The sequence below is a fragment of the Aethalodelphis obliquidens genome, unplaced genomic scaffold (assembly GCF_003676395.1).
Source record: "Aethalodelphis obliquidens isolate GAN/ISIS:26980383/991018 unplaced genomic scaffold, ASM367639v1 scaffold9, whole genome shotgun sequence".
In the NCBI taxonomy this organism is placed as follows: Eukaryota; Metazoa; Chordata; class Mammalia; order Artiodactyla; family Delphinidae; genus Aethalodelphis; species Aethalodelphis obliquidens.
Window position 1 is genome coordinate 20,900,452 of NW_020837953.1, and position 27,622 is coordinate 20,928,073.

General features: G+C 49.1%; 1 protein-coding gene and 1 long non-coding RNA gene across 3 annotated transcripts; both read left to right on the forward strand.

The window, feature by feature from the left end:
- The first annotated feature begins 216 nt into the window (after nucleotides 1-216).
- LOC113622398 (uncharacterized) lies at nucleotides 217-5,049 on the forward strand. Its single transcript, XR_003433506.1, has 3 exons — nucleotides 217-227; nucleotides 2,158-2,164; nucleotides 4,945-5,049. It is a non-coding gene; the product is annotated as an uncharacterized LOC113622398 (long non-coding RNA).
- A 10,551-nt stretch (nucleotides 5,050-15,600) lies between these two features.
- HPCAL4 (hippocalcin like 4) lies at nucleotides 15,601-24,624 on the forward strand. Of its 2 annotated transcripts, XM_027110699.1 has the most exons (4): nucleotides 15,601-15,969; nucleotides 21,890-22,059; nucleotides 22,165-22,380; nucleotides 23,477-24,624. In XM_027110699.1, the coding sequence occupies exons 2-4, from the start codon at nucleotides 21,898-21,900 to the stop codon at nucleotides 23,672-23,674; spliced, it is 576 nt and encodes a 191-aa protein (XP_026966500.1). In that variant the 5' UTR covers nucleotides 15,601-15,969; nucleotides 21,890-21,897; the 3' UTR covers nucleotides 23,675-24,624. The 2 variants fall into 2 exon arrangements, with proteins under 2 accessions (XP_026966500.1, XP_026966501.1); XM_027110700.1 differs by lacking the exons at nucleotides 15,601-15,969; nucleotides 22,165-22,380 and having other exon boundaries at nucleotides 21,898-22,059; nucleotides 23,477-23,674.
- Nucleotides 24,625-27,622: the final 2,998 nt, after the last annotated feature.

Here is a 27,622-nt window from a genome sequence, read left to right on the forward strand (position 1 = left end):
CTTATTTCCATTTCTCTAGGAGGTGGGTCAAAAAGGATATTGCTGTGATTTATGGCATAGAGTATTCTGCCTATGTTTTCCTCTAAGAGTTTCATAGTGTCCAACCTTTCATTTAGGTCTTTAATCCATTTTGAGTTTATTTTTGTGTATGGTGTTAGGGAGTGATCTAATTTCATTGTTTTACATGTAGCTGTCCAGTTTTCCCAGCACCACTTATTGAAGAGACTGTCTTTTGTCCATTGTATATTTTTGCCTCCTTTGTCATAGATGAGGTGACCATAGGTGCGTGGGTTTATCTCTGGGCTTTCTATCCTGTTCCATTGATCTATATTTCTGCTTTTGTGCAAGTACCATACTGTCTTGATTACTGTAGCCTTGTAGTATAGTCTGAAGTCAGGGAGCCTGATTCCTCCAGCTCCATTTTTCTTTCTCAAGATTGCTTTGGCTATTCAGGGTCTTTCGTGTTTCCATACAAATTGTAACATTTTTTGTTCTAATTCTGTGAAAAATGCCACTGGTAATTTGATAGGGGTTGCATTGAATCTGTTGATTGCTTTGGGAAGTATAGTCATTTTCAAATACTGATTCTTCAAATCCAAGAACAGGGTATATCGCTCCATCTGTTTGTGTTGTCTTTGATTTCCTTCATCAGTATCTTATAGTTTTCTGAGTAGAGGTCTTTTGTCTCCTTAGGTAGGTTTACTCCTAGGTATTTTATTCTTTTTATGACAATGGTAAATGAGATTGTTTCCGTAATTTCTCCTTCTGATCTTCTGTTGCTAGTGTATAGGAATGCAAGAGATTTCTGTGCATTAGTTTTGTATCCTGCAACTTTACCAAATTAATTGATTAGCACCAGTAGTTTTCTGGTGGCATCTTTAGGATTTTCTATGTATAGTGTCATGTCATCTGCAAACAGTGACAGTTTTACTTCTTCTTTTCCAATTTGGATTCCTTTTGTTTCTTTTTCTTCTCTGATTGCTATGGCTAGGACTTCCAAAACTATGTTGAATAATTGTGGTGAGAGTGGACATCCTTGTCTTGTTCCTGATCTTAGAGGAAATGCTTTCAATTTTTCACCACTGAGAATGATTTTGCTCTGGATTTGTCATATATGGCCTTTATTATGTTGAGGTAGTTTCACTCTATGCCCACTTTCTGGAGAGTTTTTTTAATCATAAATTGGTGTTGAATTTTGTAAAAAGCTTTTTCTGCATCTGTTGAGATGATCATACAGTTTTTATTCTTCAATTTGTTAATATGGTGTATCACATTGATTGATTTGCATATATTGAAGAATCTTGCATCCCTGGGATAAATCTCACTTGACCATGGTATATGATCCTTTTAATGTGTTGTTGGATTCTATTTGCTAGTATTTTGTTGAAGATTTTTGCGTCTATGTTCATCAGTGATATTGGTCTGTAATTTTCTTTCTTTTGTGATATCTTTGTCTGGTTTTGGTATCAGGGTGATGATGGCCTCATAGAATGAGCTTGGGAGTGTTCCTTCATCTGCAATGTTTGGCAAGAATTTGAGAAGGATGGGTGTTAGCTCTTCTCTAAATGTTTGATAGAATTCACCTGTGAAGCCATCTGGTCCTGGGCTTCTGTTTGTTGGAAGATTTTTTATTACAGTTTCAATTTCATTACTTGTGATTGGTCTGTTCATATTTTCTATTTTTTCCTGGTTCAGTCTTGGAAGGTTGTACCTTTCTAAGAATTTGTCCATTTCTTCCAGGTTATCCATTTCATTGGCATGTAGTTGCTTGTAGTAGTCTCTTATAATCCTTTGTATTTCTGTGGTGTCAGTTGTAATTTCTTCTTTTTTACTTCTAATTTTATTTGTTTGAGTTCTGTCCCTCTTTTTCTTGATCAGTCTGGCTAAAGGTTTATCAATTTCTTTTACCTTCTCAAAGAACCAACTTTTAGTTTCATTGATCTTTGCTGTTGTTTTCTTTGTTTCTATTTCATTTATTTCTGTTCTGATTTTTATGATTTCTTTCCTTCTACTAACTTTGGGTTTTGTTTGTTCTTCTTTCTTTAGTTGCTTTTGGTGTAAGGTTAGGTTGTTTATTTGAGATTTTTCTTGTTTCTTGAGGTAGGATTGTGCTGCTATAAACTTCCCTCTTAGAGCCACTTTTGCTGCATCCCATAGGTTTTGGGTTGTCGTGTTTTTGTTGTCATTTGTTTCTAGGTATTTTTTGATTTCCACTTTGATTTCTTCAGTGACTTCTTGGTTATTTAGTACTATACTGTTTAGCCTCCATGTGTTTGTGTTTTTTACAGTTTGTTTCCCTGTAATTGATTTTTAATCTCATAGCATTGTGGTCGGAAAAGATGCTTGATATGATTTCAATTTTCTTAAATTTGCCGAGGCTTGATTTGTGACCCAAGATGTGATCTGTCCTGGAGAATGTTCCATGTGCACTTTAGAAGAAAGTGTTTTCTGCTGTTTTTGGATGGAATGTCCTATAAATATCAATTAAGCCTATCCGGTCTAATGTGTCACTTGAAGCTTGTGTTTCCTTATTAATTTTATGTCTGGATGGTCTGTCCATTGGTGTAAGTGGGGTGTTAAAGTCCCCCACTATTATTGTGTTACTGTCAATTTCCCCTTTTATGGCTGTTAGCATTTGCCTTATGTATTGATGTGCTCCTATGTTGGGTGCATAAATATTTATAATTGCTATATCTTCTTCTTGGATTGATCCCTTGATGATTATGTAGTGTCCTTCCTTATCTGTTGTAAGAGTCTTTATTTAAAGTCTATTTCATCTGATGAGTATTGCTACTCCAGCTTTCTTTTGATTTCCATTTGCATGGAATATCTTTTTCCACCCCCTCACTTTCAGCCTGTATGTGTCCCTAGGTCTGAAGTGGATCACTTGTAGACAGCATATATACAGGTCTTGTTTTTGTATCCATTCGGCTCGTCTGTGTCTTTTGTTTGGAGCATTTAATCCATTTACATTTAAGGTAATTATCGATATGTATGTTCCTATTACCATTTTCTTAATGGTTTTGGGGGGTTTTTTTGTAGGTCTTTTTCTTCTCTTGTGTTTCCCACCTAAAGAAGTTCCTTTAGCATTTGTTGTAAAGGTGGTTTGGTGGTGCTGAATCCTCTTAGTGTTTGCTTGTCTGTAAAGCTTTAGATTTCTCCATCAAATCTGAATGATATCCTTGCTGGGTAGAGTAAACTTGGTTGTAGGTTTTTCCCTTTCATCACTTTAAATATATCCTGCTGCTCTCTTCTGACCTGCTGAGTTTCTGCTGAAAAATCAGCTGATAACCTTATGGGGATTCCCTTGTATGTTATTTGTTGCTTTCCCTTGCTGCTTTTAATATTTTTTCTTTGAATTTAATTTTTGTTAGTTTGATTAATATGTGTCTTGCCATGTTTCTCCTTGGGTTTTTCCTGTATGGGACTCTCTGTGCTTCCTGGACTTGGGTGGCTATTTCCTTTCCCATGTTAGGGAAGTTTTCGACTATAATCTCTTCAAATATTTTCTCAGACCCTTTATCTTTCTCTTCTTCTTCTGGGACCCCTATAATTTGAATGTTGATGTGTTTAATGTTGTCCCAGAGGTCTCTGAGACTGTCCTCAATTCTTTTCATTCTTTTTTCTTTATTCTACTCTTCAGCAGTTATTTCTACCATTCTGTCTTCCAGTTCACTTATTTGTTCTTCTGCACAGTAATTCTGGTATTGAGTCCTTCTAGTGTATTTTTCATTTCAGTTGTGTTGTTCATCACTGTTTGTTCTTTAGTTCTTCTAGGTCCTTGTTAAACATTATTGTATTTTCTCCATCCGTGCCTCCATTCTATTTCCGAGATCTTGGATCATCTTTACTATCATTACTCTGAATCTTTTTCAGGTAGATTACCTATTTCCTCTCCATTTATTTGGTCTTGTAGGTTTTTACCTTTCTCCTTCATCTGTAACATATTTCTCTGTCATCTCTTTTTTGTTGATGGGTGGGGCTGTGTTCTTGTCTTGCTGGTTGTTTGGTCTGAGATATCCAGCCCTGGAGTTTGCAGGCAGTTGGGTGGAGCCAGATCTTGGTGCCAAGATGAGGACCTCTGGGAGAGCTCCCACCTATTAATATTCCCTGGGGCCTGAAGTACTCTGTTATTCCAGCAGCTTGGACTCAGCACTCCCACCACAGGGGCTCAGGCCCAACCCCTGGCCTGGGAACCAAGACCCTGCAAGCCATGCAGAGGGGAGAAAAAAACCCCAAAAAACAAAACAGACAACAACAAAAAAGAGCATAACAATAACAAAGCATAAAAAATAAAATAAAATTAGAAAAGTAAAATTGAAACAACAAAACACAACAGCAAAAAACAAAATTAGAAAAAAATTGGAAAAATATTAAAATAAAATTCCCTGGTGCCTTTGCTATTAGTGTCCTTGCCACCATGGTGAGCTACATCCAACCCCTGCGTCCCCAGGAGGGCCTCCAAGACCTCTAGGTAGGTCTCTGAACCTGCTGTGTCAGCACCACCTCTGTGTGTGTTCCTTTCAGCAGTGTATGCCCCTGAAGCTGACCTGGAGCGCATGTGCCTGCACAGGCTGGCTGGGCCGCTGGCTTCCATGGGTGTGTCTGCAGGGAACGGCACAGCTGGAGGAGGCTTTGGAGGCGCGTGGTGCTCGGCCCGCCTGGACCCACGTGGCCCATGGAGGCTATGGGGGGGTGGCAGTGCTCAGGTCCACTGGGACCCACATGGCCAGAGGAGGCCTTGGCAGGGGTGGGGCTCAGCCAGAGGAGGCTTTGGCGGGGGTGGGCAAAAATAATCTTTTGATGTTCCCTACTCCTGCCCTTTGTTGCAAAACTCCGATATATCCTAGCTCCCCCCTCACCTCCTCGGAGCAGTTCTATCATGGCTACTTGAGATGCTGCCTCCTGGGTTTAAAGTCCTAAAAATTCCCACTGAATTATTAGCACAAGTTCATGTGCCCGATGCACAGTGAAGCCAAACAAACTGAAACATCGGAGTTTGGAGCAGAGAAAGGTTCATTGCAGGGCCATGCAAGGAGATAGGTGTCTCATTCCCTAAAAAGCCCCGAGCTCCCGGAAGGGTTTTGGCAAAGCACTTTTAAAAGCAGGTGAGGGGGGCTTCCCTGGTGGCACAGTGGTTGAGATTCCGCCGGCCCATGCAGGGGACGCGGGTTCGTGCCCCAGTCCAGGAGGATCCCAAGTGCCATGGAGCGGCTGGCCCCGTGAGCCATGGCCGCTGAGCCTGCGCATCCAGAGCCTGTGCTCTGCAACAGGAGAGGCCACAGCGGTGAGAGGCCTGTGTACGCAAAAAAAAAAAAAAAAAAAAAAAAAAAAGCAGGTGAGGGGGGCTTCCCTGGTGGCTCAGTGGTTAAGAATCCGCCTGCCAATGCAGGGAACATGGGTTCGATCCCTGGTCTGGGAAGATCCCACATGCCGCGGAGCAACTAAGCCCATGTGCTACAACTACCAAGCCTGCACTCTAGAGCCCAAGAGGCACAACTACTGAAGCCCGCGTGCCTAGAGCCTGTGCTCCACCACAAGAGAAGCCACCGCAAGGAGAAGTCCACGCACCGCAACAAAGAGTAGCCCCTGCTCACCTCAACTAGAGAAAAGCCTGTGCGCAGCAACAAAGACCCAACGCAGCCAAAAAAAAAAAAAAAAAAGCCAGGTGAGGGAGGTGGGTCAAAGGGTAAGTGATCAGCTCATGCACAGTTCTCCGATTGGCTGATGGTGAGATAACAGGGTGGTGTCACAGGGGTTAACATTATCAGTCCTTAGGCTCCAGTAGGCCTGGGCCCATGTGCTCATGGTCATCAAGTAGTTAACATCTTCCATTTGGTGGGGGGTTTTCACATCTGTAAAACAACTCAGGAAATGTGCATCAAATACTGTTATCTAGCTACTTCAGAGAGGAGCTAAAGCAGAGGATATGGGGGAAGGCCTGTCCCAGGAAGGCCCCATAGGGTCCTGCTCCTTTACAGAATAAAAGATAACTCTCAACTTTTAGACTGTGAATAATTTTTTAGTCGACAGCGTGTTCTGGTTGAATTTCAGCCTCGCCACCACTAATCCAATTCATGGTCTGTAGACTCAAGAGCCAGCAGTGAGCTCCCTACAGGCTCTGCTGGTGAGAGATTTGATCCTAAACCATCCTCTCAGTTATGGATGGGCTCTTGAAACATAGTCACATTTGTCTGCTGACTCCCAGCTGGCAGCACGTGGGGTTCCTCTGCAATGGTCCCAGCAAGCCTGCAGCTCCCAATCTTATGTAGTCTCTTTATCTCCAGCTTCAAGTTCGGCAGCTGGTGCTATCTGATCTAATAAGCATGACCTATATGTGATTATTTAAATTAAAATTGATTAAAGTTAAATAAAAATTTAAAATTGTTTCTTCATTCACACTAGCCACACTTCAAGTGCTAGTCACGAGTGGCTAATAGCTACCATATCGGATAAGCGATAAGCATGGAGGTAGAACTTTCCCATTGTCGCGAAAAGTTCAGTGGATCAGTGCTGGACTGTGAGATCTGTCTTCCGTAACTCTCAGGAACTGACCACTCCAGGGCACGCTCTTTTCTCTCTCCAATTGGCACTGTCACTACATCATCTCTCCCCGATACCTTTTCCGACATCATCCTACCCTTGCCGTTGCAGCACTGAGGCAGATGATATTATGGGTCAACTGAGAGAGAACTGACAAATGAGTCAATTCCCCTTCCTGAGTGTGATATTGTGAATTATAATAAGAAATATATATTTGGTCTTCGTTGACAGCACAGTTTCTAAAATGCTTGGAATTTCCTAAATGGATAGAGAATGGTGTCTTTTGTCATGTTAATGAGGTGACTTCTGGCATGCCCTCGGGTCACCTAAGGATGGGGCTGGTTGCCAGGGGAACCAACCCTTTGGTTGTAGGGTTGGAACATTCTTTCCCATCCCTTGACCTCCTGGGAGGGGAGAAGGGCTGTGAGGCAGGAGGTAGATGGGCCCCCCAAGGAAAGCAATTGGAGATTCGTTCCCTGTGGATGGATACTCCAAGAGAATGGCAGGACAATTGAGAGAGGAGGTTGGGCCCTGCCCAGATAAAAGATAAGAGACCACATATTTCTCATTCCCGAAAATCAAGGAGACCTCCCTGACTACACATGCGCAGAAAGGCTCCCTGGAGGTCAAAAGGGGAGGGGGTGCCACCTCATAGTAGATGATGTCAACTACCCATAGTCCTCTTCAGTGGAATCCATCTTGGCTGAGAGATGCACGCACACACATAGGAGGATCCTGAGATATACCAAATATGGACTCTGAACCAGGCAAATCAAAATGATTGGCCAAAGGAAACCTGGAAGAAATGCCCCATATAAGTGATTTAAACTACCACGAGGGTGCGACTTTCTCTCTCTCTGAGTCCACCTGTGTGTCCATCCACGTAACTGTACTCTTTTTCCTCCTAATAATTACTTGTTTCACTACTTTCCATCTTTGTGGGAATTCTTTTCTGTAAAGCTGAAGGGCCAGGGCCTTGTCACTGACCACTGGTCAGTGGCTAGGATCTGGTGCTCTGACTGACGAGACCCGACCTCAATCTCTGGCCAGGAACTGAAACCCTGCTTCAAGTCGCTGCAGGGCGAGGCCACCCGAGATCAGCTGGAGGTTGAATTGATCACCAATTACATAGTCAATCATGCCTATGTAAGGAAGCCTCCATAAAAACCCCAAAATGAGAGGGTTTGGAGAGCTTCCAGGTTGGTGAACACCTGGAGGTGCTGGGAGAGTGATGCTCCTGGAAAGGACACAGAAGTTCTGCGTCCTTCCCACATACCTTGCCCCATGCATCTCTTCATCTGGCTGTTCATCGGTATCCTTTATCATATCCTTTAATAAAGTGGTAAACGTAAGTATTTCCCTGAGTTCTGCATGTGGCTCTAGCAAATTAATCAACCCCAAGGAGGGGGTCATGGAAACCCATGATTTGTAGCCAAGTGGGATAGAAATTTTGAGCGATGTGGGGACCTACTACTTGTGATTGGCATCTGAATGGGAGGTTCATATGGGAGCAGTTTGTAAGCCTGAGCCCTTAACCGTGGGATCTCACAGGCTCTATCTCCAGGTAGATAGCATCAGAATTGAGTTAAATTTTAAGCCACCCAGCTTGTGTCCCAGAGAATTGTTTTGGTGTGGGGACCAGAAGGGTCAAAAGTGAAGTGTTCTGTGTGAGTGTGGTAGTGATGTGAGAGTAAAGGAGACACACAGGAAAGAAAGACACAGGAAGCAGAAAACAGGTTTTTCCTTTATATTGAGGATACCCCAAAACTTCATGAGCTAATTTCTGGGATCTCCCTCCAAGAGCTATCAGGAAGGGAACCAGATGAATACACTCACAAGGAATGAGGGGCGAGGACAGTCTGCCTCCCTTTACAATCATAATCTCCTCCGGTTTCCGTCCTCTTTGTAGAAATCTATTGGGAGGGTAGAGAGATTCTTGGGCTAGTTTTGAAGTTGAGCATCTCTCAGTAAACACTGGAAGAAGGTGGCTGAAACTACAGTCCTCAGTACTCTGAATTTATAATACCAGCCGCTTATCTGCTTGCTCTAACTCTGTTCTCGTCCTACTCTGCCCTCCTCTGTATAACCTGGAGCTGGAAGCCTGTAATCTACATTTCTTAGACTCCTTTTTCAGCTGGCTTCCCCTTAGGTTTTGCCAATCAGAGGCACTGGTGGGAGTTTGGAAGACAAAAGGGAGAAGCCTTTTTTTTCTTTCTCCAGCAGTTGTAAGAGCAGCAAAAACAATGAGTGGCTGCAGGCTCCTGGGTTCCTGCTCAAACAGCACTCTTCCAGACGTGGTAGGTGGCTGGCACTCCAGCAGCCTCAGCAGCCTGGTGCCCTTGAACTCTAAGTCTGGCAGTGTCAACAGCAGCAGCAAGTGACTTCAGCAGCAAGTGAGCTCCTGGCTTCCTGCAGGGCAGCAGTGGTGGTGGTTCTAGTAGTGACAGCAGCAGGTGCACCAGCTGCCTTCGCAATGCAATGAACAGGGGCTCCGGAGAGCATCGTCTTCCTTTTTACCCCTCCAGCCCACTGGTGGTAATGGCGTCCCCTAATTAGACATCTCTGGGTAACCTCACTGTCTGTGTTTTGTTCCTAGAGCCCTCCTAACATTTTTGTGTCCAATCTCTTGTATTAAATACACTCGTGGAGGGCTTCCCTGGTGGCGCAGCGGTTGTAATAATCTAAATGGGAAAAGAACTTGAAAAAGAATAGACACGTGTATGTATAACTGAATCACTTTGCTGTACACCTGACAATATTGTTAATCAACTATACTCCAATATAAAACAAAAATTAAAAAAAACAGAAAGAAATATTGGGCTTCCCTTGTGGCGCAGTGGTTGAGAGTCCGCCTGCCAATGCAGGGGACACAGGTTTGTGCCCCGGTCTGGGAGGATCCCACATGCCGCGGAGCAGCTGGGCCCGTGAGCCATGGCCGCTGGGCCTGCGCGTCTGGAGCCTGTGCTCCGCAACGGGAGAGGCCACAACAGTGAGAGGCCCGCGTAATGCAAAAAAAAAAACACTCTTGGAAATACTAGAATCATTTTTGTTTTCCCTGGTACATGAAAGGAAGCGATATGAGCCATTTCCAGCTTCCTCCATTCTCTTTCCCTTTTCACTGGCTGGAGACCTTAGGAAATGGTAGAATCACAATGTAGAAGGAGCCTCAGTCCCAAATTCCTATAAGGAGAGCCACTCACCAACCTGACACTGACCCTAGACTGTACATAAACAAGAAAACATTTCTATTGCGTCTGAGTTATGGTATGGTTGGATCTATTTGTTACAGCAGCTTAGCCTCTGCCCCAACAAATATAGCACCTTAACTGTGGTTTATATATTTCTGTGAACATAGTGCTTACTTGTGCCAGGCACTCTGCTAAGCAGTTTATCCTGCTTGAATGCCTCACATAGCAAGTCGTTCTTCTTATTATGCCCAATCCACACGAGGAAAAAGAATTGCAGAGAAGTTAAGTAACTTGTCCAAGGGTTGCCTAACTTGAAAGTCAATGCACTTGAAAGTCTATATATAGAGAGCTACTTAGTATACATATATATGTGTGTGTATCCATATCTATATCATCTATTTATTTCCCCCGTTAGGTTTGTTCTCTTCTTGCCTCCACTTTCTACCCTCTCTGTGCTGCCCCGGGAGACTGACTTGTGAACTTGCATCAACTGGGCTACTTTGCCCTCTGGCTTCTTGTTGTGTTCGGCCAATGGAAGACATGAGTATGAGAATGGCACATGGGAATAGAAGGGGTCCGTGTATTTATTCCACCCACCCTCAGTCTCTCTGTACCAGGCCAGGTGTTGGCAGTGACTCTGTTCCTTTACCAAAGGCCACGGATCCCACTGGAAGACTCTCCTAAAGTAACAGCTCTGTTCCCTTTCTCGCCACGGGAGGCCTAGAAATGGTCATGACTCTCCACTGGCGCTAGCCCCAGGGTGCTTGACAATACCTCGTGATTTCTCAACCCTGCCCGTATCTGTGTAAATAGTTCCCCCATTGACCTGTCTTAGTTATCTCTTTGAGTACCATCTGTTTCCTGTCAGTACTCTGATAGTATAACTTGTACCGTGTTTTTATAATTTAGGAACTTCTGTTGTCCTTGGTAGGAACACCCTCCTTCCCTACTCTGGATACACATCCTTTGGGAAGAGTTGACCTTACCTCCCAGTTCTAGGGGTAGACAAGTGACTCAGCCCTAGCCAATGAAAGCACTGCATCCCCCTGTTTTCAGCAATTGATTCTGAACTTAGCCTGTCCCAAATCAGGCCCATGAGAACCAGCCCATGATGTTGACCAGATGCCCTGGGGAAGAGAAACTCTCTTCTTTTCTGTGGGACTCCACCTGAAAGGATGTTGGCTAGAGATAATGGCAGATATCTTGCCTTTATATGGAACCCAAGAACAAAATTGACATTGACACAAGTGAGTAAAGCCAAGCCCTAGAAAGAGGTCAGATATTAATCACATTGTTTAAGCCCCTGAATCAAGCCACCCCTGAAGTCCAATCTACTCCTGGGGTTTTCCCTTACTGGAGCCACTCCATCCTTTTTTTGCTTAGCCCATTGTGGGCTGGATTTTCTGTCAGTTGCAACCAAAAGTCATCACCGATAGAGAAATATGACAAACTCATATGAACTTTCTGCAAGCAAACAGAAGGCACCTCTAGATGGCTTAAGTTTAAAAAAAAAGAAAGAAAATAAATTTGGGGGGAGGGATGTGAAATGGCTCACAGAGACAAAGGAAAAGCAGAAGTAGGTCTTGGAAGAGATGTGTACCAAAGTGATCCCTGGGGATTCAGATAGCAGGAATGAAGGTACGGTGTCATCAGGGCACTGCTCTGGAATAAACCAGACCTAATTATCTACCACCTTTGAGTCACCTTACTCAAGATTCAGGTTAGCTTGGGAGAGACAGAGAGAGACTATTTAGCCTTACCTGAGTCTCACGCCCAACACTTGCCCATGGGAAGGCAGGACGCCGGATTGATAGTCCCACCAAGACTGTATACAATGGGGGCTAATTCCCCAAAGCAAAATCGGTTCTAAGTGCTTTGCATATATGAACTCGTTTTAATTCTTAGAGTAGCACTTTGAAATAGGTACTCTTATTACTATCCCTATTTTACAGATGAGGAAATTGAGACATAGAGAGATAAAGTAAACTGCCTGTGGTCATACAGCTGGAAAGCGATAGAGCTGGGATGCAAACCCAGGCAGCCTGGCCCCAGGGTCTATACATTGAACCCACTACACTATAGGGCTTCTCCAGCAGAAAGTGAGTGAGGGCAGGGCCAGCCAAAACACAAGGTCCCCTGCAGGTAATGTTCAAGGGAGAGAGTATGGGGAACTTCCACCCTCTCTATTATTTTTTTAGCCACTATGCATTAACAGGAAAAAAAAAAAAGATTTCTATTTTGGAAATTAAAAAAAAAAAAATCCTGCTTAGCCAATAGAGAAACGGAGAGAGCCCAAAGCTGGTGATCTTACTGTCTCCCAGCCACTAAGAAGACTATGAAATATCTAGAACCAAGGTGAATTCCAGCTATCACCAGGCTGCACTTGCCAAGGCTGAGGAAACCCAGGGAGCCAGGAAGGCATTATCCACCATAAAGGCACAGTTTGGGACCAACAACGGGAGGAATGCTAGCATTTTTGTGAAGCAAATTGAAGTGGCCACAGCCTGCAAACTTCTGCCCTCACTGAAACCCTGATGGGCTCAGTGTCATCTGTGCCTCCTTTTTGAGGTCTCCCACACAGACACACCGTTCCTTCTTCCTTGCATCCTGCCCCACCCTCCTTATTCTGCAGAGCCCACTCCCTCAACATAAATAGTAGGTATTGTCAAGCCTGAGAAAAGAGAGGCCACGACAAAGTTTCAGAACTTAAACCTCATTCCTCTGGCTCAGCCTTTAGCCGCAGAACAGTGGAAACAACTCTTGTTCTGGACACTCTCCTTTCCCAGGAACACAGGACAGTTAGTGGTTAAGACTGTGTGCTCTGGAGTCAGACCTAGGTTGGAATCCCAGTTCTGTCACTAGTGGGCTGTGTTACAATGGGCAAGTTGTCTAACATCTCTGAGCTGCCATCCACTGTCATGAAATAAAGTAATGATACCAGCACTGAAATTCAGTCCCTACATAATGGTACAGCTGGTTGTTAAAACATCAAAATATCTGCAAATTGATTGGTAAATAGCCATAGCCTTGGGTCCCTACGTCCCTAGCTTCTCTCCTGCCTGCTCCCCTTGATCCAGTAACTAAAGTGTTCACTCTTGGCAGAACAGAGTCCTTGATCTAGCACGAAGGCCAGCATCTGTTCTGATTGGTAACGCCTGTGCCTCAACAGCAATGACCCCTGGCAGAGGTCATTTCTGGGATGATGCAGATAAAGGACTGGGCAGAGTTGTTGCGGGAAGGGGGACCCCTTCCTAGGCCCGAGAGTGGGCTCTTGTCTCACGCTCGGAAATGAACTGTCCAAGGAGACACACGTGCTGACACAGCAAGAGACTTTATTGGGAAGGGGCGCCCGGGCGGAGAGCAGGAGGGTAAGGGAACCCAGGAGGACTGCTCTGCCACGTGGCTCACAGTCTCAGGTTTTAGGGTGATGGGATTAGTTTCCAGGTTGTCTCTGGCCAATCATTCTGACTCAGGGTCCTTTCTGGTGGCACGCACAACCGCTCAGCCAAGATGGATTCCAGCGAGGAGTCTGGGAGGTCGGTAGGACATGTGGACTGGCCTCTCCTCTCTCCTTTTGACCTTTCCCATATTCTTCCGGTTGGTGGTGGCTTATTAGTTCCATGTTCCTTACCGGGATCGCCTGTCGTAAAATAAGTCATGCAAATTGTTACTGTCTTTGCCTGGCCAGGGCAGGCAGTTTCAGTCAGTGTTTCCCCTAACAAGAGTGTCTGGTACATAGTGAAGCAACTCAGTCAATGTCAGTTGCTCTTGCTTTAAACATCGAACCTAAAGGGCAGAGGCAGGATCAAGATCAGGGTCTCAAGTATTATAAGCTGGTGAAGATGGGTTATGACTGGCAGTTCAGGAACAGTCACAGGGCCGGGGATGAGTCAAGGGCAAAGCCGTGTGGGTGGTCCTGCCTGAATTAAAGAGCCAGAGCAGGACCAATATATCCTGCTAGGCTTTGTCTTTTTAATGCCTTGGGGGATCAGAAAAGAATATTCCAATCCAAGGCCCCTCCCATTGAGGACTTGAATGATCTTAAAGAGAGGCGGTATTGTGTACTGGCAACAAGTCTGGGCTCTGGAGCCAGACTGCTTGGGTTCAAATCCAAGCTCTGCAGCTTTACTAGCTATGTGAACTTGAGCTAGTCACTTAACTGTTCTGTGCCTCAATGTCCTCATCTGTTAAATGGGAGTGATAAAAGTACCTGCCTCGAAGAGTTCTTATGAGAAATAAATTAGGCAATACATATACAGTGTTAGAAGAGCATTTGGCACAAAGTAAGCTATCTGTATGTTACCTATTGTTAAGAAGCTCACAGGTGTAGTGGAGCAGTCAGATTCATGCCCACATAATTCTGTCCAGGGTGACAAACAATCTTTCTTCACCCTCCTAGTTGAAACTCGTCCCCTGCTCTCCTGGGCCTCCTGTACCAGCTCCCACATTTTACAGACTGGGAGGCACAGAGAGAGAAGGGTCTTGCCCATGGTCACATGTGGGGTCACTGGCAAAGATGGGATTTTATTTTAGAGTTCCAGAGACCACTTCCAGCATCTCATGCTGCCTCTCCCCACCTCCTCATGCCTTAGATTATGGTATCTGTGAGCAGGGATGAGCTTTTGCCTGTCTCTGGGTCCCCAGGGCCAGGTGCTCAGAAGATGACAGAGTCAGGACTTTCAAACACCTGTCTCTCGTAAATCACCAAACAAACGGGCCAGGGACGTGCCTGCTAATTGGTGCCCCAGGTATGCTCTCATCCTGCTAGGACCCCAGAGAGAAGACATAGCCTGAAGCTGGGAGGATGGACAGCAAAACAGTTTTCACGGGGAACGGGACGATTTCTAAAGAAAAAGAGAGAACTCTAGTGGCTCCTCCCCAGCGAGCCTGGCCCTGAAGTTTCTGGGATCAGCCAGAGAAACCTAGCCTCCCCTCTTGGCAAGCTGGTCCGCATCCCCTATTGCCCAGCCCACCTCAACACTCACTCAATTGGCAGAAGCCCCGCCTCCACCCCACCCCCCCCAAGCTCTTCAACATCCGGGCTCAGATTCAACCAATCCCCAGATGCCCCGCCCTACTTTTGTCAGATGGCTAGAAGTGCCTCCCCCGCACGTGGCCCAACCCGAGGCTATCTGCTCCCCTTTCGCCCCCAGTTTGGAGTAAAACGATTCCTTCTCATTGCCTTGGGTCAGGAGCTCTCAGCTGCCACTGCAGCTGGGGCTGCCGGGCCCGGCTTTGGGGAGACCCCCAAGTGCGGGGAGGCGGTGTTCCCAGGGCCCTGAAACCTTCCAGACCCACTCAGTGTAAACCGCCTCTGGCTTGTGTCAACATCAGAGGCCGGAGACTGGCGGCTGGGGACAGGCTTCGTCTACGGGACGGGAAGACGGGAGGGTGGGGAATGGAGGGGTTCATGAGGTAGGCAGATCCTTCCGGGGGAGATTCCGGGAGGCCTCTGGGACTCCGTGAGAAATAAGGAAGGGACGGATCGGAATTAGAGGCTGTGAGGGGCCCACGGCTAGCATGGGGCTAGGTAGAGGCTGGGTACTTTGCCATCCTCGCCCACCCGCCATGGCTTGAGGGGAGTGGATGTGTTGGGGGAGGGGATGATGCGAAGGCGTGGGCTGCTGACTACCTCATCTCTTCCCTCCCCAACTCAGCTCCTCGTTGCCCTCCTCCGATTTTGGGTGGGATATGGGGTGGGGGGGGACACATCTTGTGACTCATCCACTTTTCCATCCCCACCCCCGCTGGGGCCCAAGAAGGAAAGGCTTAGAGACTCAGCTTTGGCTCTTCCGTTTCCATAGCAACCATGCGGTTGTTTTTGCGAATCCAATTCAATTGTGGACACTTTTAACCTCAGACGATGGCTCGGGGTCTGAGCCTCAGGACGGGGTACAGATGGGGGTACAGCTCTCTGCTCTTTCCTCGCTACTCTGGGATGCTCAGGGCGGGCGGGCGGAGCGCTCTCCTGCAGCCGGGCCTCACTGGGCACCAGGTCCCCACCTGAAACCCCGCCTGCCACTCCGCCTCAGCCGACCCAATCAACGCCCAATCTGCCCGGGATGAGGCGGGACTTATGCAAATCGTGTCGCCTCTGAGAGACACATAGTGATACAAGAGCTGGGAGGCGACTCGGGCGCGGACCTTGGGGAACCTGGCCGTCGGCCCGCGAGCCAGTCTCAGTCTCCGCGGCCCGCCGAGGCTCAGAGTCATCCAGCGACCCGGCGAACGGCCTCAGGTAACGTGGGCAGGGCCGGGTGGAGGCCCTTGTCCCTTCCCCCTCCACTCTTCATTCCCATTCCCTCGTCTCCTGCCCCCTCTGATTCATCTCCCTGACCCCTGGTTCCAGCATAGGCGGCAGCATGTGGAGGGCTCGCCCCTGGCCAGGGGACCCCCCCACTGCAGTCCACGCCCCACAGGTCCCAGGGAAGGAGGCAGAGTTGCCTCCTTACCCCCCGAGCAACCACTGCTCTGGCCCCCAATACACAGTCACACGCACACACACACGGGGGAGTGGTGTTGCCGGTGCTAGAGAGGAACCCATCACCCTCCCTCCTTTGCAGGTGGGTAGTCCGCTCAGCCCCATGGCAACCTCCCACCTCCACAGATAGCCCCTACCCACACCCTACCCGGCCCCACCGGCAGCTCACTGCACTTCACATCGTAATGTCCCTGCCCCAAAAGACAGCCTCCACCTCCAAAGAGAGCCCACTCCCACTTCACACTGTCCCCTCAGACTGTCCCCACCTCCACCCCTCAAGGTGACAGAGCTCACAGCATACCTGGGGGTGGGAAGAGGCTCACCACCCGGTTCTCCTCCTTGTGACCCTCTCTCAACAGGCCCCCCTGCCCATGGTCTCAGTGCAAGGCAGAGGCCCCATGTTTGGCCTCTTTCACCTGGCTTCAAGATAAATCAGGGGCACCATTCCCCAGCAGACCATCCATACCTGTCAGTCACCACTGCCAAGGTCCCAACCTCCTCCGTTCCCCTGACTTCTCACGGCCAAAGCACCAAGTTTTCTCATTCCACCTCTCAAATATCTTTCTAATTCGTACCCTCTCTGGCCTTCTTGCTCCCAGCCACTCCCTCTCTCCTATCTTCCTGTGTCTCATCCGTGTGGACTGTACTGCTCCTTCCCTAAGGCAGCCTGAACCTGGAGGGCAGAAGAGCTGGGTTCAAATCTTGCCTTTGCCTCAGTTGCTGTTTGACTTTGGCCAAGTCACTTCCCTCTCTGATCCTTCGTGAGATGGGGAACAGGGGCAGGGTGGGCAGGACAGAGAGTGGACTTGATGAGACGATATTGGACAGCCTTCCAACACTGACGCACTCTGGTTCTGTGGTTGATTATGAGAGAACAGGACCCTTTCTCTCTTACCCTGAACCATTAGGACATTTCAGAGAGGAGGCTTTAGCCGTCACCAAAAGGACATTGCTTCTTACCCAGGCCTGGGTACGGGCCAACCCCTTCCCACATACTCTCCAGGCCCAGGCTCCTCCTCAGCAGTTCGGAGTCCCTCCTAGACCATCAGCCCACATGGCATGGGCAGCTCCAAGGTGGAGGTGCTCAACAGGGCCCACCTTTTGTTTATCATTCCCTGTGTCTCACTAATAAGGAGAGGGAGAAGACCTGGCTTTTGCTGCCATGGCCACTGCTTGGAGAAGAGCAAAGGGAGGAGAGGAAAGAGAAAAATCTCCTGACCAGGGAGCTGTTGTCACCATGGCAACAGTCTCAGCACCAGCTCCTCTGAAGCTGGGTGAGGGTGTGGGATTATTGCCTCCCTCAGCCCCTCCCACCCTCCCTGCCATCTCCGCATTTGGAGCCCACAACCCTGAGTCCTGCGCTCTGAAAGAAGCCTCTGAGCCCAGAAGGGCAGCGGCTTTGTGTATGGGGCAGTGCCAGCTCCTTCACAGCTGGAGGGCAGCTCTCAAGAGGAGCCTGCCCACATGCAGCCAGGCCACAGCTCCAACAGAACATGCCCCCAGTGGGTTCTGGCCTTCGCCTTTCTGCTGATGGGTTCTACTTGACTTTGGGTGAACTCTTCCTTTCCTAGGGTCTGGGTTCCATTGTCTCTAAGTGGGAGCAATGGCAGGAGAACACAGATAAACAAAACAGCCTGACGCCATTCCAAGGAGAAAGAAGGGGGTTCTGCCCTTTGCATATAATCCACAAAGGGACATTCACTGAACATCTCTGTGTTCCAGATGTGGCCTTTAGGTCTCTGCAGAGCAGTTCTGTGTTGCCACAGAGGACAGAGTGGCAACCTGTGTGGGGCAGCTACAAGAGGGCAAGTAGGAACAAGGGGAGAAGTACTTTCCTCACTGTCCAAGCTGCTCCCAAACAGACTGGGTTATATCGGGAGGGAATAAGCTCTTTGCCATGGAGCAAAAGTCCTGGAGAACTTTTTCTGGCTCAGACGAGAGTGTAACGCAAAAGTCTCTCCCAAGTCAGGCTCCATTGTGGAATTCTAGAGCAGCAGGTGAGGGTCAGAGAGCTCTGAAGTCTACGCACCTGTGGGGCTCAACTCCATGGGCTCACAGGTTCTCCTCGTGCCCAGAATGCCAAGTTCATGCCGCTGACTGTCAACTCTCCAGGCTGGGAGAGGCTGATCATAAGGAAGTGGGCTTCAGTCAGGCCTGAAGGCTGATTATAGCTGCATCCGTCCCGAAGAGAAGAGAGGATATTAAGGAAGATGGAAACAGCTAAGCAATAGTTGAAGTAGGTTCTGGCTGTGAGAAGACTAACTTGAAAGTATGCAATTGTGAGGGGAGCAGTGGGAGGTGAGGCAAGACAGGTGGACACCTTGACACCAGATGCTAGCGGATTCTGGAGTTTCAGGAGCCCATGGGCATGGCCACCCCTAGCCTATATTGTACTTCTGGGCAAAACTAGAAAAGACATTCTCGTGGAACAGAGGAATTAGAAGGAAACGCACCCCCTCCGAGGCAGTTGAGCCCACAGGATAGCTTGGCAAGCAGTGCCCCAGCTAGGTTTCAGCCCCCTTGGCTGTGCCCCTGGCCCTGACTATGTGGGGAGAGAGGACATGGTGAAGGTTCCAGGAACATTTCAAAAGAAGTAACAATAGGACTTGGTAGCAAGTTGAACCTAGGGAAAAGGGAGAGGGGAAACTAAGGGTAACTATGATCACATTTCCCCACTGGGATGAGGGAGGGAAGGAAGGAAGGGCAATGGAGAGAGAAGGACCATCACGGGTTGAGGGTGAGTCTGGTTGTAGACGTGCTGAGTCAGAGGCGCTGGTGCACCACCCCAAAGGGTCGGTATTTCTTGGGTATCAGATACTGTGGCCTGGAGCCACCAAGATGGTCCCACTGAGGCCAAGGGGGAGATCAGAGCTGTGGTTTTCCTGGAAGGCAGGTAGGAGTCTGTACTAGACAAGAGTAGCCATGATTTGGAGAGGGTGGTCCAGGCAGGTGGCATGGATTCAGCCTGGGTGTAACTCAGCCAGTTTTCTCCTCTCTCTGGGTTCCAGTTTTCACTAAAATGAGGGGATGATCTTAAAGGGCATCACCAGCTTTGGCCTGCTGACCTAAGAGCACTAGAAGGAATGAAGAGAGATGAAGGAGGAGTCACAGTCCTTGGTGGGCCTGGGATCAAATGGGCACTGAGAACAGGTATGGCCCCAGGAGACAGAAAATGGTAGGAAGGCAGCGCAGGGAAGGAGGAGAAAAGGGGCAGGAAGTGAGAGTCACACAGACGCCATCTCACGCGCGCACACACACACACGTGTGCACTCTGGCAGATTTGCAGTCTCATACACTGATGTGCTCCCACCCACTCCTGGCCCTTTACGCAGACACTCAGGCACATCCCACAGGAGCAGAGGGAGAGGCTCTGCCTTCCCCGTCAGATGCTTCCACCCCTGGGTTCTTGAGCTTTCTTGACTATACCCCGAGCCCTCAGTGTGCTTTGGGCTGGAGGAGGGGGCAGCTGAAGATGGAGCCTGCCTCCTCCTGCCCATGCGTGTTCCACACGTACCCTTGACTCTGGCCCCAGGGCAGCCGTTTTGGACCCCACAGTTCTAGGTTCCCGAAGATGTCACACCTCCCCCTCCCCGCCTTCTTCTGGGAGCATATAGGAGTCCGCATTCTCTGGGGTTGGTAAGTGGGAGAGGATGTTGCTACCCCTACTGCTCCTTGATCTGCCTTATGGCCCAGTAGAGGAATCTGAGGCCCAGAGCTATCCTGTAACTCACTGAGGTCACATAGCAAGGGAAGGGGCATGGACCTGACCCATCTCAGATCTAGTTACCTAGGGCACTCCCAGCAGTAAGGATTAGAAGCCACACTGGCTTGCACTGGGCTGTGGAAGTAGAATTCCTTCTGCCAGCCTGAGGGCTTCCTTTTGCAGAGTGTCTTCATGACAAGCTACCCTGCAGTTGGAGTCTGGCACCCCTCCAAAGAGACTCCAGGCAGGTCAAATTCACCTCCCAGGCCATGTCCTGGGAAACTGGGGCTCTAGTGGGACATTCCTGAATGTCCACTCAGCCTTCCGGGTCTGGTGGGGGCCTCACTCTAGCCAGGCTTCATGGGGAGGGCCTGTACCTCCCTCTGCAAAAAATGCCTTGGGCACAGGCTACTTGAGGGGCTCATGTTCGCACTGGGGACTGACTCTTCATTCTCCCCAAACCTGTTTCTCAGCAACACCACCTCTATCTATTCAGCCCCAAATCTGAGCATTGGCTGCAATTCCTCTGTCCCTCTCACCCCCGCATCCAGTCAGTCCCCAAGTCCTGCTAAGGCCCCCTCCTAACATCTCTCAGTCCATCCACATCCCTCCACCACCCCTACCCTAGTGTCATTGTCTCTCACCTGAACTCTGCAGCAGGACCTCTCTGCTCTCCCTCCTTCCCACACCCAGGTCATCTTGCACACTGTAGCCAAAGGAAAAATCCTAAAACACATTCCTTCTCTCTGGGTCCCCAGCACCATGTCGTAAGCAATCTATAAGTGTTTGTGGAACGAATGTGGTCCTCTTAACACTTGCTTTAAAACCCCAGGAGCTTCTGTCCTCCACGGGTAAAGGCCAAACTCCTTGGCATGGATTGAAGGCCCTTTACAGTCAGCCGTCTACCTCTTTGACCCAATTATGAGTTAGTGAAGGTTGGCTCATGTCGACTTTATCCCCATCACTGGCACAGGGCCTAGCACACAGTCAACCTCAATAAATGCTCAGGGAATTGGGCTTGCCTGATGGCGCAGTGGTTGAGAGTCTGCCTGCCGAGGCAGGGGACACGGGTTCGTGCCCCGGTCTGGGAAGATCCCACATGCCGCCAAGCGGCTAGGCCCGTGAGCCATGGCCGCTGAGCCTGCGCGTCTGGAGCCTGTGCTCCGCAACGGGAGAGGCCGCAACAGTGAGAGGCCCGCGTTCCGCAAAAAAAAAAATGCTCAGGGAATGAATGAAGGAATGAAAAGGAGAAGGCAATCAGCGTCATCAGTGCTACCAGCTAGGACTTCTATTTGTACAGAGGAAGGAGGGAGAGAAGTTTCTTGCTGGAGTGGCCTGGAAGGCCTTGAGGAAGAACTTGGGAGACATGCAGGGGGAGCATGTGAGGAACCTGCCTGGCAGGAGAGGAGCCTGCAGAGGTGGGTAAGGGCTGAGTGCGGAAAGCTCTGAATAGCAAGGGGAGGATTAAGACTCTGTTCTATGGGTGTAGGGAGCTATGGAAGGTGTAAAGAGGAGAGGAGAGGATGAAGATTGTAGCATGCAGACTGGTCAGTGAGAAGGAAGAGTGCTGAGACCTGGAAGGCTAGAGATCCTGGTTTCCAGGGGAGGAACCCTGCTGTGAGGAGAGGGGCGGGGCCTGCTGTAGACAGAGGAGGCCCTGTAATGAGGGGAAGCCCCCAGCCCAGTTGTGTGTAGGGGAAGGGGTAGGGGGGGAGGTAGGAGCTCCTATGGGAAGAGGTGTGGTGAAAGGACACAGCCCAGCTGTAGGAGTTGGGGGTTGTCCAGGGTGGTGGTGAGAGGAGGGGGACCCACCCTGCTATGGAAGGAGGGGTCCTGGCTGTGGGGATGTGGAGTTTATTATGGGAGGGCGCTGTGGTGGAGAAAGGGAGCCTTGTCCTACAGAGACCCGGGGGAAGGCTGCTGAGGTGAGGGCCTTGCCCTGGGCCAAACTGAGGGAGCTCCCTGTCCCCTCAGGCCCTGCCATGGGGAAGACCAACAGCAAGCTGGCCCCAGAGGTGCTGGACGACCTGGTTCAAAACACCGAGTTCAGTGAGCAGGAGCTGAAGCAGTGGTACAAGGGCTTCCTGAGGGACTGCCCCAGCGGCATCCTCAACCTGGAGGAGTTCCAGCAGCTCTACATCAAGGTAGGCGGAGCCAGGCACCCCGAGGGGCGGGCCGGGCGGGCGGGGGCGGGGCCAGGCACTCTGCAAGGCTGTTGCAGTGCCGCAACTCCAGTGTCCCCGCCTCAGTTCTTCCCCTACGGCGACGCCTCCAAGTTTGCGCAGCACGCTTTCCGCACCTTCGACAAGAACGGCGACGGCACCATCGACTTCCGGGAGTTCATCTGCGCCCTTTCGGTCACCTCCCGCGGCACCTTCGAGCAGAAACTCAACTGGGCCTTTGAGATGTACGACCTGGACGGTGACGGGCGCATCACGCGCCTCGAGATGCTGGAGATCATCGAGGTGCGCTGGGGCGGATCCCAGAGACCGGGGTGTGCTGGGGTGACGCGCTACCTGTCTTCGCTGCGGGGGCCCTTCTCTGGCACCGCCCTCTCCAGCCACCCTCCACTCAGGCCTCGGGAGCCACCTCGGGACACCCCACCACTCCCCTCCTCCCTCCTCCCAGGATCCAGTGGGTAGCATTGGTTGGGCGCTCAGTGTGGGGCAGGTCTTGTGCTATAGTGCTTTACCCAACAACTCCAGGGGGTAGGTACTGTTAGAAATCCCATTTTACAGATGAGGAGATGAACCAAATGGCGGTTCATGATTCCAGTCTAAGGAGTCTGACTCCAGAGTCTAAGTTCTTAACTCATTATTATTTCAACAAATGTATACTCAGTGCCTGCCACGTGCCAGGAACAATAAATGCAAAGACCCTGAGGTTAGACTGTGTTTTCAGTGTTCAAGGAGTGGCCAGGAGGCCAGGGTGGTGGGAGAGAAGTCAGCAAGGGGAGAGTGGTAGGAAGGGGGTCAGATAGGTAGCCAGGAGTCCATCTCTTAGCATCATAGTCTGGGGTAGAGACTTGACTTTCTTCTGAGTGAGATGGGAGGCCCTTAAGGGCTCTCTCCATTCTCTGTGTGGAATAGTGGGTGGGAGGGCAGCAGAAGTAGGGAGACCAGTTTGGAGACTTCCGCTGCAGGCCGGTCAGGAGGGGACGGAGGCAACAACCATGGAGCAGTGGAGGTAGCAGGCAGTGGCTGGTTATTGGACCTATTACAAAATTAAGGCTGACAAGATTTGCTGAAACATTGGATATGGATGTGAGAAAAGGAGAGTCGAGAATGGCATCAAGGTCTTTGGTCTGAACATCTAGAAGAATGAATTTGCTGTTCACCGAGACAGGGCATGCTGGGGCCCGAGCAGGTTGGAGGTGAAGAGTTGGGTAGTAGACATGTTTGGTGTGAGATGCTCATTAAACCTCCAGTCTCAATGACCATTTGTCACCTTCCAGTATCCTCACATCTCCCTGTTCGCCATGCCCACCCCCAGGCCCTTTCGTTCACCCCCAACCCTCCCTTCCCACTGTGAGTGTTCACACCTCCCTCCTTGCCCCACCAGGCTATCTACAAGATGGTGGGCACCGTGATCATGATGCGCATGAACCAGGATGGGCTCACGCCCCAGCAGCGTGTGGACAAGATCTTCAAGAAGATGGACCAGGATAAGGACGACCAGATTACACTGGAGGAGTTCAAGGAGGCGGCCAAGAGTGACCCGTCTATTGTGCTGCTGCTGCAGTGTGACATGCAGAAGTAGAGGCTGGTGAGGGGCAGGGCCCCTGGCCAGGAGGGGCGTGGCCACCTCCCAACCCAGTGACCTCTGGTTGGCCCTTCCCCAGGGGGAGGGGGACTCCAGCCTCACTCTCTGGCCCACCCACCCCTCTGCCCAAGTCCTTGCTCCCCTCAATCAAGATCCTTGAGGGACCACCTAACTCTGGAATAGAGACAGATCCTCAGGTATCCTGTGGTCTAGCCCCAGCCCCAGTCTTGGCCCAGAATCAACATCCACTGGGCATAGGGGAGTTGGTTTTTGCATCAAGGTGCAGGGTGAAGGAGGGGGGCTGGGTTCTGCTTTGAAATTCTGTTCTTCCTGGGATTGTGCTTTATAGGATGTGGTCCCACAGACCCCGGTTAAAGGGCCAAATTGGGTCTGTCCTTTGCTGAGGACCCAGATCCCTTAAAGGTGGTCTGTGTCCTGCCCCCACGACTCTACCTGGCCCCTCTGGCCCCAGCCTTTGGAGTGTTCATTCAGTCCTTTCTTCAGCTAACATTTATTGAGCACCTGTTCAGCGCCAGGCACCTCTAGGTGCTAAGGCTATGGTAGTTTACAAGACCCATTCTGTGCCCTCCGGCAGCTCGTAGGGTAGTTAGTGATCAGGGTCTCAGACAGGGGTGTTGAGCACAGGTGAGCAGAGGGTGCGGTGAGGCTGGTTAGTTTGAGAGGAACTATTAAATCTTCCTGCTCAGCTCCACACAGAGCTGCAGAAGGATGAAACGAAAAGTGTTTGGAAGTCTAGGAACCATGTCAGGGGGAATTTTAAGAAAAATTGAAATTTATGTAATACCTATATTTTTAGGACCCTTTAAAAGAGCTAAAATCACTTTATTAGTTGAGGATATTAAAACATACTTTATATTACTTGGTTTCTTGTAAAATGATTAAATGAATACAGAAAATGCTAATTTTCAGGGGGAAAAAAGAACTGAGAAAAAAGAGAGACAATATCACCCAACTTACCAGATGACAGTTTTTCTTATCAGGCTAAGTCCTGAGCTGTCACAGTCAGCAGTTTCTGCTGCTTCCTTTTTAATGATCTTTTTCAATTCAGTGAGCACGTCTCTGCTGTGCACTTATTCTGGTTCGGTGCTGACTTCAGAAACAGAGAACACAAGGTTTGCCAAGAGTGAGACAAGTGTAGTTTCCACATCTGGATTTGGTCTAGTTTAAGAATGGGCTTATTCTTTCACCGCTACGGAAGCAGACGGAGCTAGAAGACGAGGACCAGCCGGCTGCTGTTTTGGCTGCCAGGCTGCATGTATGGACCAAATGCCTAAAAATGTGCTGGGCATGCTCCATTGAAAGGCTCTTTCTAACCCCAAATCCTAAGTCCACCAGGTAGTTCATCTTCCAAGTGCACTGGCTTTGCTTTCCAATGTCTGCTTTCCAATTTTGGATCCATGAGCTATACAGCTGCATGCTTTGAATGCCAGAAAATTAATCTTGCTTCTTCATCAAGTCTTTCACTTTACTTTCTCCTGTGCTTGTAATCAGAAATTAACTTCAATGTGCAGTGACAGTGGATTTTCTCTTGAACTGCTGGTGAAAATAGTCTAGTACACAGGTGCTGTCAGCCCAGGGTGGGAGCTGGGAATGATTGCTGGGTTGGGGGGCGTGGGGTTGTATCTTCAGGAAAGAGATGCAGCATACCTCTTACTTTTGAGTGCTCACCTGTCCTCCCTCTCTGCAGGTGGAAACTCTTGGGGATGCTGACCTGTGGTCTCAAATTCTATTAGACTTTCCTTCTTGCTGCCCTTAGGGGTGGCAAGTCTGCTGGGTTGCCACCCTCTTTTTATCCTGCCAATGACCAGCCACATGGTAAGACTGGGGAATTCACATCCTTGGGCAGTAAGCAGCAAGTTTTTATCCAGTAATGTCTCAAGGGATGTTTCATTGCTCTCAGGAGCTGGCCATTAAGTGTGTCTTGTGCTGTCAGTCAACACCAGAGGTACATAGGGACTCAACAGCCCAGCTCAGGTGAGACTTCCAATAGAAGGCTTTTACAAAGTGGGGTTCCTGTCCCCCCAACGTTGACTCTAACCTAACTCACAATCACACAGAACTTCATGGCTTTCGAAGGCTTGCATGGACCCCTCTCATTCTATCCTCACAGCCTAGGGAAATAGGAATTTTCATTCCATTTCTCCAGATGTGGAAGCTGAGGCACAGAGTAGAGTTCCCTGTGCAAGATCACAGTCAGGAGGTGGCACAGTGCCGAGACTCGAACCCAGGGCTCTACAAGGGTTTCTTCCCTTCAGAGCGTCTTCCCTGCTCATTCCTCTGACTCTGAGTTGCACAGAGATTGACTGTAGGACAAGCTAAGTTGGTTTTGGTCTTTTACAAGCTTCCTGCTAAGAAGTTTCTGAGGCTGTGGTCTTCCATAAAGAAATAGGAGCTTGATTGAAGTCCCCACATTTTCAAGGGTCTTATTTTCTATTTCTGGGCAGCTCTGCTAACAGGTCAGTGCTGTCCTAGGAGACCTCTGACTCAACCCGGAAAGCATCTTTCACTGTCTTTATTATCTTCCTCCCTGAGAGAACTGTTTTGTTTTTTCCTAGATGGTGGGCAAGTCCTACCCATGACGGCATGTTTGATCACTCCAAGCTTCTGGACATACACCCATGGGTGATATTTGATGGTCAGGCCAAAGATTCTCAGACATCTCAGCAGTGTGAACACATAATGCCAGGCTGGGAGCTGGGACCACTATCTTGCTGATGGGAAGGGCCACAGGCGGGCCAGACCTTGCTCCCACTTGCTCCTGGATGTCCCCAGGGACTGTGTGCTTAGGAATTCCTGTGGTAGAGCACCGGCCCTGCCTTGAGAAGAGAGGCAGGCCTCCGATCTCTGCCCCAGCTAAGAGGGACTTGCCACAGAGCACAGGGTTAGCAGAGACTGAAATATGACTCGCCTAGACACAAAAATATACAGACAGTTAAAATGCTGAAATATCCAAACTTTCTTTTGAAGTTCTGTATCTTCTTGCAGCAACTCTGTGAATTACAAGGTCCCCAAATCTGCCTTCTAACTGTATTCTGTCTTTATTCATCCTTTTGGGCTAATTGAAGGGGGGCCCTTATTTCTTATCTCTAAAAGTCACCACCAAGGGCAACTTCAGATGGCCACTCTAGTCTTCTGAGCTGTACTCAAGATTATATGACTTACATTTAAATCAAAAGTTAAGAAACAGGAAGCCCAGAAGCAAAGGCACTGAATCTTTTCCTGATAATGGCAGAGTCCCTAGAGGTAGAAATTCATCCTGCTGCAAAGAGAGAGAAGGAGGAGAGGGGAGAGAAGGGAAAGAGAGAGAAGAAGAGAAGAAGCTGGGCAGGGTAGAAAGCTGACACTAAATATTTTTACACAAAAATTTACTAAAGCAACAAATATTTCCTGAAGATCCACCCTGGGTGAGGCTTTGTGCTGACCTTAGAGATCACTGTGGGGGCATGAATACATTTCTTACATATTTTATTCATCCGTTTTGAAAAAAAAATAATTCAAATATGCAATTGAAAAGTCTCAGAAAAATATGGAATTTTTTCCCTGAACTTTTCAGCGTTTTCTTTTACCTTTGCCAGAGTGTTGGGGGCAGGACTGGACCTCCAGGGTGTATGGCCCTTCCTGCTTTGGTGGAGGCTGCAGGAGGGTGGAGGCCTGGAGAAGCAAGGGGGGCTGGGTGGCAGAAGGGGGGCCTCCCAACTCATTCTCCAGCGTGGCCCCCTGTCCCCTTCAGATGTGCTGCTCCAGGCTGTGCCTGCAGTGAATGTCCTCAGTGTTCAACCCTGTGCTGTGTGGTGTATTTTTTTTTTTTTTCACTGACAGTGAATAAAAGGTGTGACCGTACCGAGAGCTCCTTCTCTTCCCTAAGCTGAGATAGGGCTGGGGTGAGGGGAAACGGGGAGAAGAGGCCTGAGGGAGCTCACACAG